This window comes from Nicotiana tomentosiformis, chromosome 2 (genome assembly GCF_000390325.3).
Source record: "Nicotiana tomentosiformis chromosome 2, ASM39032v3, whole genome shotgun sequence".
In the NCBI taxonomy this organism is placed as follows: domain Eukaryota; kingdom Viridiplantae; phylum Streptophyta; class Magnoliopsida; order Solanales; family Solanaceae; genus Nicotiana; species Nicotiana tomentosiformis.
Window position 1 is genome coordinate 68,256,151 of NC_090813.1, and position 12,089 is coordinate 68,268,239.

The 12,089-nt window shown below is 31.2% G+C and overlaps 1 protein-coding gene across 1 annotated transcript; it reads right to left on the reverse strand.

Annotated features, from left to right (window-relative positions):
* Positions 1 to 9,156: 9,156 nt before the first annotated feature.
* Positions 9,157 to 10,380, reverse strand: LOC104084772 (uncharacterized). The gene has a single exon (XM_009588722.4). It carries the CDS (start codon positions 10,028 to 10,030, stop codon positions 9,482 to 9,484), a length of 549 nt encoding a protein of 182 aa, XP_009587017.1. The 5' UTR covers positions 10,031 to 10,380; the 3' UTR covers positions 9,157 to 9,481.
* Positions 10,381 to 12,089: the final 1,709 nt, after the last annotated feature.

The window sequence follows — 12,089 nt, forward strand, 5'->3', positions numbered from 1 at the left end:
TATAAATTCAACTGTACCATTTTACGGGTAAACAATTTGGTAAGCTTTTCTTTGGCAGATAAAACATTTGTCTCTACATGTTACTTCAAACTGCTGAGTAGTACTTTCCAATTGTACTGTTTATTGGAATTTTTTTTCAAATATCAACTAGAAAGTGAAATAATAGCTTGTGGATCTCAACCCTTTAAGGTATTTCGGGAAGCCTATTATGTCCTTGTTTTAAACCTTTTGTTATTTGTTATTTGTTATTTGTTATAGACACTGTTTACTGTAATTTAAAACATTATGGATTTAGATTCTTCAAACAGATATTTAGCTAATAACCTCTCCGTCAGTTTTGAAACTAGTAAAGGTCATATGACTCCAGAAAAGAGAAAAAAAGGTTATATGGTAGGCATACCACCCACACTATTTTCATATTCCTCGAACCCAAACAGAACTCTTAAAGACTTTGTGGGCTAGACCCCAACCAAAGCCCACTTTCCATTGGGCGTCACATGTTTTCAAAAAGGGGGGGAAAATCAGAAATAGCCAGATTTACAACTGGTAACTAAAAAATAGTTACAATTTCAAAAGTATTCGAAATTTAGCCATTTTTTTATTTAAAGATAAAATCTGAACAAAAATACCCTTAAAATCCGAAAATATTCCAGCATAATATCAGTGTTTTAAAAGGCGTGGGCGTAAGGCGAAGCGTTTTACATGTGCCTCAGCGGGGCGTAAGCCCCGAGGCACGGGGCGTAAGCCCCATAGGTATTTAATTTTTAATATTTTATAAAATAATATAATGACAGTAAATATTTATAAACAGGTAAAATTGCATAAAAATTGAAGAAAACTATATATATGTGTGCTCCATCCCCACAAAAAACTAATCAAAACAATCTATTATACGTTACTTACAAGCACAAGTAATTTGAGTCTAAAAGAATAAAGTTTTTTATATGGAGGAACAAAAAGGATGATTAACCTGTAATTTGAACTTTGAATTTGCTGCTATGAAGAAGAATGTAGTTCTCTTTGTATTTGTAAAAAAAAAAATATTCGTTGCTTTTGGGAGATATTAGCAGACTAGCGGACAAGTTAAAAAATTAAAAAAACCATGAATTAGCGCTTAAATCAATAGAAAGGTCTTTACTTTTAAATTTAATACTTTTGAGTTCCTTTTTAAACCTTTTGAGTAATTACCAAACTGATTTTTGAGAATTTGGGTATGATATGAAGGACTAATTCAACAAATTTTGTTTTAATTTGAAAAAGTCTCTGGGCGTACGTCCCGAACGCCCGGGCGTACGCCCCAAATTGCGGGGCGTACTCCTCTTGAGACTTTCGCCCCACACCATCGCCCCGGGGCATTTTTGGTATGCCTCGCCCCGGGGCTCGCCCCAAAAACGTCTTTTAAAACAGTGTATAATATGTTGAAGTTTGAATTTTTTACATATAACATTCTAGTACAATGTGCTGGATTTTCATAATGTGTTGCAGTTCCAACATAATATGCTGGAAGTTTATACAGGAGCTCCACAATCCAACATATTATACTAGAACTTTTCTTGTGCTGGAGTTCCAACATATATACTATACTGGATATGTTGGAAGTTTATACGCTTGAGCTTTATAATCCAGCATATTATGCTGGAACTTTCCATGTTTCAGTAAAATAGTGGCTATTTTTCAATGATTTTGTAAACGCTGGTTATTTTTCTATTACCAGTCCTAAAACTGGCTAACCAGTGCTATTTTCCCGCAAAAACAAGTTTTACTTTCAAAAGTTACACGAGCTAATTCTCACTGGCAAATTGAACGTTAAATTGCAAAGTGTGAAACATTGGTTATTATGGGATAGTAAATACATGTTCTTGGCCATTTGGCACTAACTTAAACAACCGCTAGCCCATTATATTTGATTGCAAATTATAGCAAAAACTTATTGCATTGGCTATAACAAATATTCACTAACCCACCTTATCTTTTTCATTCTGTCTCTTTGCTACGCCCAGCTCCACCATCCAAACAATTATCATAACCCATCATAAATATCAGTCTTTACTTTATCAATTTGATAGTTCCTGTAGTAAGATTGATATTACATGCACTTAATAGATTTTATTTTTAGTCAAGATATGGTTACACAGAAAAAAAAATGCTATATATGGTGGGGCGGGGTGTATTGAAGTCTTTTCGGGTTAAGACTAAACATGTATTGCAATCGCGTCGCTGCCATCTCTAAATTAGTTAACAAGTTTGAGAAAATTCTGTCTTCAGTTCGCCCTCTTTCTTTTAGTCCCATGACGTTGGTGCGAATGGATGCTCGAGTTGCCATCTCGTGACTATGTTAGAGATAAAGTAATTGCTATATAACTAGAGTTTTCCTTAATGATAAATTTGAATTAATTTATTCTAATTGGAATTATCTTTTTGAATTATCGGAGTTTTATGATTGTTCTTTTTCAGATAACTATGCATAAAGTTGAAATATATGCTAAATAGACTGTCACTATATAATTTATATACAATAGACTGTTACTATACAAAATATATATATAAAAAGACTGTCATTATATAAAAAAAAATATACTAAATAGACTGTCACTATACAAAATATATACAAAATAGATTGTCATTATACAAAAATAATATACTAAATAGACTGTCACTATACAAAATATATACAGAATAGACTGTTACTATACAAAATATATACAAAATTGATTGTCACTATATAAAAAATATACTAAATAGACTGTCACTATACAATTTATATACAAAATAGACTGTCACTATACAAAATAAACTGTCACTGTGCAATTTATATACAATAACTGTCACTATACAAAAAATATACTAAATAAACTGTCACTATACAAAATATATACAAAATAGACTGTTACTATATAAAATAGATATTTCGGGCTATTAGATGTAATATATTTGGGCCGGAGAGATATTTCGGATTAATGGAAAAAAAACATGGACTATTAAAATTTTGAGGGTCATAGAGAGTTATTTTCTCTTCTTAATAGCGTGCAGTTGGTTTGTGACTTTGGTTAGTAACTATCTATTGCATTATTTGCATCCATCAATGAACTATATGTTCCCATAGAGGAGAAAATGTGATTTTGAAGTACAGCCTCAAATAAACAATTAAAGCCAAAATAAATGAATAAAAACCTCTTTATATTTTGATAGTATAAAAAAGAAAAAGGAAACTGTTTAGTGGGAAAATATGTGTAAAAGGATCATACCAAAGAGAAAAATAAATTGAGGGGAAGTATTTGGTCTGTTTCATGGGAGAACGTGGAGAAGGTGCCATACACTCTTCAACTTTTATCCCACCAAGAGAACATACTAACTAAATTATAATAAAAAGAAAAAGTAAGGCATTTTTAGTAGTTAGAGGAATTTTTTTCCCGAGGTAGTTAGAAGAATTCAATGAAGCTCAAAACAATTAAATTAGTCATTCTTGTATAGCACCTATGCTTTTCCTTTCTGAATAAAGGTCAATTATCCAATATGTTTCGTTTTTTCTTCCAAGTTCATTGCCTGTGGCTGCGGTATGTTGGAGCTATACCTGGAACTAACTCAAGTTTTGTCTTCTCAAAAAGAATATTTCAAGTTATGATATGTAAATTACTCCTTAATTAGGAGTCCAATATATGGTGGAGTAGGTGAAGGATTCAAAATTCGTATTCCAAATTAAATAAGCCCCTCATCGTATAGTCATATTGCAGCTAAATATCTTGACAAGTTTTTAAATATGCATCTTTTGGCACTTAATTTAGTCGTGTACCCTGTCTTTTGATGTCTTTTGATTCAATACCTTAAATCCTTAACCCTATAATCCTAAATCAGTGTCTTTATGGGGGCATCTCATTAAATTTTTAGGTATTTACCGACAAACTAACGAAAGAAGTACTATTAGAATTATTCAAGGGGGAACAAAGGGGAAAATTAGAAGGAAAAAGAAAAACAAAAGAGGCCGGAAGTTGAAGGAAGAAAATGCATTCCATAAAATTCTATACATAAAATCATAAAGTTCAGAAAGAAAAAAATCATACTTAAAAGAAGAATAAAGTTAGAATTTCTCGAGCCCGTTTATGAGCTGCCGCGTTTTATAAGTACCAGTGTTTTAAAAGGCGGGAGCGTGAGGCGGGGCGTTTTACTTAATACGGGACGAGACGAAAGCCTCGAGACACGGGGCGTAAGCCCCATGGATCTTTAATTTTTTTAAATTTATGAATTAATAATATAGCATTATAATACAATAAAAATATAAAAGATACATTAAAAGTTCAAAAAACTAAAAACAATTAAAGAAACTCATATAAAATAAAATATTTAGCATATTTTACAAGTATAATTAATATAATATTGTTAAAGTTACTATGAAATATGAATTAACTATAACCTCTTAACTTTCAAATAATTAAAAATTATAATTTCTTAAAAAATATTATCAAACTGCATATTTTACCTCTTTAAAAGTAAATTCTCAATAAATTTTATCAACACTGTAATTTAAATTATTACTCCTTCTTGAGTAAATATAAAATTATTTTTAAATATTTAGTAAAAGAAGAAATGTATGATAATTTTGAGAGACATAAAACTAAGACATGAAGATTTGTTAAGTAAAGATATAAATTTTGGTCATCTATTTTTAAAAGAAATATTCAAATGATATTCACCCTCACGATGTTTTCAATTAGTAAATATGCAATACACTATGGTTTGTTATTTGAGTTATTCACAATTTTTATATTCCTATAGATAAAAAGAACTTTAATCATTCATTTGTTAAAGAATTTAAGAGTCAACGGTGCAAATTAATGAATTCAACACATGATTTGCATAGGAACTATAGGGCGAGTCCCGAGCGTTGAGCGTTAGGTGTGTTTAGGGCGTACAGTCGGACACTTGGGGGCGTAAGCCTCACAGAACTAAACCCCACACATGAATTTCAAGGCGTTTTGATAGTGCCCGTCCCGGGACGGATCTCAAAAAAACCTTTTAAAACACTCATAAGTATTGATGACAACATGACAAATTTATCTTCGAAAATAAAATCATTACTAAACCACCATTATAGTAAAAGGTGTAGAGACACCGACTTCCTCACAGCCTACGCAGTAACGCAGCAGGTAGAGGCTCTGATTTAATTTCTTATTATTAAATTATCTTCTTGTCCTTTGTTCTTACTTTTTGTTTTGTACTTCTCTTCTCTATATGCCGTATAGAAAAAGAGAAAAATAGATAGACTTATTACTAGAGCCGAAAAGACAGAAGAGAAGATGGGCAAGTTGATACTTTGATCCATGATACTTGTCTTAGTGGACATATCTTGTGATTTTCTTCTTTATTGTTTTTTCATCGCGTTCCGTATTTGTTTTAGGGTCCGGATAATTCATATTCGCATCGAAAATTTTAATTTGATGTAATGTTCTCCCTATCAATGATGACTCTAATTTTAAGGTTCAAATTCGAAATCTCTGATTAAAAAATATATACGTACCTATCACCCACCCACTGCAACCCTCAGTAGTATATATGTAGTTAAGATTTTCATTGTTGTTATACTATTTCCCAAAAAAAAAAAAAAGGAGTTTTCAAGAGATTTCGTTATATAATTCGTCATATTCTACCTTGACGAGTTGACCATATCCAATTGGAGATCGCATGACATAATATCCATGTTATTGTCGCAGGGATTAATATAAACAATGAACATGGAAAATTTACGAGTGTTAGACCAAAAGGTCTTTTCACATAGCTACATAAAATGAATGTATTTTTTGTTGAACTCGAGCCACTTCATAAAACATTTTTTTTGATAAGAAAAATAAAGAAATGATAACAATTTTCATTGTTCGAGAAATATCACACAATGAACTTATAGTTTGAATCACGATACACATAGTTATTGGCTAATTCAATCGCATTTCCCCCTTGCTTATTATATATCAACTAATTAATCACCATTCAATATTAAGTTAGTCGGGGTCAATAATAAGAATCATCTACACTTATCTAATATTTTCATGGATCATTAAGTTATGTAACTTTTTTATTTTATCCAGATTTGAAACCAACACTCTTGAATTTTTTGTTGGCGGGTTCCAAACCTTTAAAAGAGGAAAACCTGAAAACTGGATGGGAATTGACAAAATTCGGCATTCTGATATTCTTTCTTCTCTCACAAGATATCTAATCAATGAATCCAATGGATTAAATTCCAAATAATTATCATGCCAGCTTTTTGCTGGCCCCCAATTTAGTGGAAGAGAGTTTCAGAAACTGAAACGAATCCGAATATATTGGGATCACGAACCATTTTCATACCCCCCCCCCCCCCCAAAGAACAATAATTAAGTGAATAATTAAAGAGTTCAATTAACTTTATGTAATTGTGTATAGAAAGTACTAGTTTCTCGGCACGTGCGTTGGATGTGTATGTCGAATCATGTAGTTAATATTAACTAAATAATCATACTTGAAGAAATAAAGTACATGTGAAGATTAATATGAATTGTCTCATCGTGACTAGTCTGTTGAGGGTCAAAGTGACAGTATATCGTTTGAATCTACAAAAATGAACAATCAAAATATAATTAGATAAAAAAATTACTTATTTTTTAATTTTATGAGGTATAAAATTGTAATAAAGCGTGTTTCACCTAATAGTTCCTTATAGTTGATATTCCGAGGACATAGAGTTAAAATTATTGATGTTCGTAGTTCGATAGCATTAATTTGACACATATATTTTTAACCAACATAAATGATAAAATTGTAACGACATGCTATTTATTTATTTTAAACTCACATTAGGAGTGTACATAAGTCGGGTGGGTTCGAATTTTTTAATTATCAAACCAAACCAATGGTGTCAGGTTTTTAAATTTATAAACCAAACCAAACCAACAAAGTCGGGTTTTTCAATCTCGATTTTTCTCAGGTTTTTCGGATTTTCGGAATTTTTTTCCGGTAAAGTTTTCATAGCATAAAATATGTAACTTGTGCTCCAACTATATAATGTATTTTCCAAGAAACTAACACAATAATATGAGATAAGTCATAGCATTATACTAAAATATTCAATAACAATGATAAAATAATAAAATTACATAAAACAAATATTGCTAATTAATAAGTCATAATAAAAATTAACATAATCTAAAAATACTATATAGGTCATGCTAAAATAAGTATAGCTAATAAGTACTAATATTAATTACATAACTAAACACTAAAGAAAAAGATAAACTAAGTTATGCATTTTCATTATAAACCAATGTAAAACTAAAATAATTATCCAACACTATCGTCATTCCTAGTATTGAATTGAACTTTTGTTAGCATTAGTATTGATTTGAACTTTGTTTGAGTTACTATATTTATGGGCTTTAAAATTTATTTACTATTCAAGAATGTTAAGTCTAAACTTGAAATAATACGTTAAAAAATAAAACTGTAAAAAAGTTTAAGAAATATTTATAAATTACATTACAATAAATATTTATATGTATAATTTTTTTAAAAAAAGTTATATAAATGTACTATCGGGTTGGTTTGGTTTCGGTTTGATTTTTTTTAGTTAAAACCAAACCAAACCAATTATGGTCGGGTTTTATTTTCTAATACCAAACCACATCGGATTTTTTTTCCGATTTGACTCGAATTATCGGTTTAGTACGATTTATCGAATTTTTTGTACACCCCTAACTCATTATTTACAGTACTATTATAATGGTTAGTTATTCCTAGTTGACGTTCCTTGAGCTTTCCTTTCACACGTTTAGTAATTGAATTAGGTCTACATTTATTATCTAATGCAACTCTTCATAATTTTATGATAGTTAATAGCAACGAGGAAGCTGTCTAATGTAAGCTAGGTTCTTGTATTGATTTAAGGAGGAATTTATTAATTTTCTTAAGGGTATTATAGTCTCTTAGTTTTATAGGGTCATTTAGGTCTTTTAACTTTCACTTTAGGCCTTCACACTTATAATATAGTATGATATGATGATATGATATGATGATTTATATAATTAAATTAATTATAAGTTAAATACACATAAATTTTGTGATAACATTGTTGAGTGTCACATCAGTTGGAAATTAACTGATGTGTTTACTTATGTGATCTTTTTAAAGTTGAGTTTGACTAAGGTCCATTTTTTTTTAATCAAACACTAATTGTTGACGTTTTAAAATGATAATTAATATGCCATACAAGCTAAATTCACTGATACTGCAAATAATCATTATGTCAATACATATAATAAGAATGGATGAATCTGACCCTGCAGGAAATGAAAGGGTCTAAGCATTGGTAAGGAAGCTTTTTAAGGATGCCAGCTTAGCTATTGGCATAAAATAGATTTAATTATAGTCTCATCACTCTAGTTTTTCACTTAGGCATAATGCAAACTAAAAGTGCATTATTCTATGCTTGGGAAAAAGCAGTGTGGGAACAATTGTTTCGTCAAACTTAACTTAAAGCACCCTCTGATTATCTTAATATATATAGTTTATTGTCAAACATTTGTATAAAGAATAGAAAGTATATTTTTCTTAGAGGGAAAAGTTCATGATAGTCTAGCTCATAATCTAGTTGTTAATAGGCTTTTGGACCATATGCAAATCTTCGTCTCAAGCAATGATCCAAAGAAGAATCCCTTTCTCTTTTAGTTTCAAATTCCAAATCTATATTTAGTCCCACATGAGTCATGATTTTATTTCTTTTAACTACTTTAATTAGATCTAATGATGCGCTGATCCTCAAATTAAATTTCATAACATGGCCTACTATGTTTAAGAACGTAATTTAAGTAAATATTTAATTGGATGATGAATAATTTAGTCACGGAGCGGCTTGTGTATTTTGTATAATTAAGGTGGGTGATATTTTTATTTTAAAAATGCACTTAGAAATCTTCTTTCTTAATTGCATAAATTAGTATAAGTTTCTTTTTTTTCCTGATAAAAATTACAGTATAAATTACTCTGCAAAATAAGAAGAAGAAAAAAATAGTAATGCCAACCGTCTCTTAATTTTTTAGAAGAAATTCACTCGGACATTTAACATGAGCTTTGCGTCAATGCCGACACATGAGGGGAACCAAAACCAGGAAACAAGCAGAACGATATAGCTGATATTAATGTGTTCTTAAAAGAAACGAAATTCCAAATAAATTACACCTTAGGACAAATCTAGTTTGCTCTGATCGCCGTAGATTTTCTGATAAAACAGGTAGTAAATGATTTAATACAAAATTCAAACATTAATACAATTTTTTTTTGGGGGGGGGGGGGGGGGGGGGGGGATATTATTGTTTTCTTTCTTCTATACTTATTTACAACAAAAAAAAAAAAAAAAAACTAAAAGAAAGGGTTCAAACTTTCCTTGAGAAACCTTAGTGAAGAAATTCTTGAAAAATGAATATCAAGAAAAAATAGTAGTAATAACCTTGCATTTAATTTATGGTTGATCACTTGAAGTCTCAGAAATGCTCTCTAAATGAGGTCTCCATACACCAACTCTTCCTCTTCTTCTATCTCTTTGTGTTGAGATTTTCTCCGACAAAATTTCACTCAAATATTGATCATTAGAAACCATCAAATTATTGCTATTACTATTACTATTACCATTATTGCGGCCAATATTCCCATGATCATGAGCTTGTGGTAATGAAGATCTTGTCTTCTTTTTCTTTGTTGTAGTTGATGATCTTGAACGAGTTTTCTCAGTTGAAGAAGGGATTGGCATAAGGAAATAAATCTTGCCACGTTGAAGTTCAGCATCAGGAGGAACTACAACGATCTTGGGACAAATTACCCCTTCTTCTGAGGAATAAGATGTTGATGGCTTCTTTAGTACATGTTTAGGGTAAAGCTTCATAATCTCAGCTGCTTTTACATGAGTTTCACTTATCTCTTCAACTTTTCCATTAGCATGAACTATTCTAATCACATCAAGTGCCCCACACGGTAGTATGCAAGATATGCAACATCTTATTGCGTTTTTCATTGCTATTTTTATCTTGCTCTCTCACAGAGGGATTTTCCAAAAGAAGAAGAAGAAGAAGAAAGAAAGAAGAGAAGAAGGGGGAGATATAGAGGGAGAGATGAGTAAAAAGGAAATAGAAAGAGAAGTATTCTCTTTTCCTTTGTTTATGTCAATGAAAGTAGCAAAATAAAAAGTGAAGAGGGGGAGGGATATAAGATATTGGTATCAATATCAATCAACTTGGTATAGTTTTTGTTACTAGAAATGATAGAGTTTATTATATGCTTTAGGGGCTTACTTTTTTTTTTTTTCCTTTTCTTTTTGTGTATACTTTTTCTTTTTCCTCTTTTCCTTACTTTTTAAAAATTTAAAATACTTGTTTGGGGGAGTTGAATTCTATGGCATGAATAATTGCACCTCATTTTTGTACTTTGGTTTTTGGATCCATCATTCAGGGCCCTTTGCCATTCAATTCCATTCCCCCATAGCCCTTAATTTGCTGAGTTCAATAATGGGAGTTTGGCTGCGTATGCATGAAAGCTTAGGGTCTTGGATGACCCCCATGTTTGTCCATGATTGGAATTGCCAAGTCAGCACAAGTGGGGGCCAGCATTTGCTTGAAGCTCAGACACGTGTCAGGATTAGAATTTGACACCTGTCAACATTTGGTTGAATTCTCCTGGTTTAGAGAGTAGGTGAAGAGGCTAATTAGTGTAGGGTCCTTGTTCAAGATAGAGCCAAATAGAAATATGAGAAGAGAATAGTGTTTTAGAATAGACAGGGTATTAGAGGATGGAGAAGGTTTCATTTGGTCCGTAGCTCATTAGGTTTAATTAAGAGTGAAAAGGAAATGGGGTTTTAATTTTTGCTATTTGTTGGAGTGGGTGGAGGGAGAAAGGAGATATGGGGGCATAAAGAGATATTCTTTTGAGAGGAGTTTTTTGTGATCTTTCAATATCCCAAAACAAATCATGTGGGTTTGTGGTTTTCATTGGGAAAGTGAGGTGTTGATAGACTCCTTTTACTCATCTTAAGTATAGAATGGATTTTGGTTTTGGATAGTGCTTTGACTAATGTGGAGTTGCTTGTCCTATTTACCCTAGAAAACATGAACTTCTAGCCACAAATTAAATTAAACTGTGCTTTTTTTTCTTCTTTTATCATTACCCAATATCAATATTCAAGAGATAAAAAATATACACTATCAATCTCTAATAATTTAGTTGGACTTTCAAGATTTCCTTTTTGAATTTGAAGAGGTGGGATTCCAATTCCAAGTACTCTTCTTTCCCTTAAATAAGTAGTAGTAGTATTCAAATCCAACATCATAACACAAAAGAAAATGGTTCATTCTGATCTGCATATCACAAAGTAAAAAAGTTGTAACATGATTGATTTGATGTGCATTACATTGTTATAGAATAATGCACCATACATTTACTTAGCGGGCCAACAAATGAAGCTTTGCTTAGAGCAGCAAGGTAAAAAAATACAAAGAAAGTTTAAAACTGTAGGTATAGTTAAACCTTATAAAGACATTGAGTTTTGCTTGGTTAATTTTGGTTGTCCCATCCAAGCTGTGGCCCAGTCATTAAATGGTTCAGATATGGATGATAGTGGGCAACATGTGAGGGCATGGAGAGAAGGGTCCATATGGGTTTTGAGAATGCAAGGGGGTTGAGAAGGGGGGGGGGGGGGAGGGGTTCTTATTTTAAGACAGATACAAACCTTATGATAAAATCTAGGATTGATTAGTTGGATTTATGGTTGATTAAGTGACTAAAAGTTTGAGATTAACCTTTATATATAGTTTATACATTTTATATCTACGAATATAATTTACCTATTATAACATATCAATTTTTATGTTTGTTTTATAGGTTATCAATTCATGATTGTCATAAAAGTTCCCTTTTTACATGATTTGATAGTGTAAATAAATTTATAGTGTTAGTGTATACTAATTAAACTCGTAATCTATTATGAGAGGTCAATTTGGAGTGATAAAAAGAAGAAAAGGGAAAATATGAGATGGATCATGGGCTGTCGGATAGCTTTAAATAATTGACAATAGGACAGT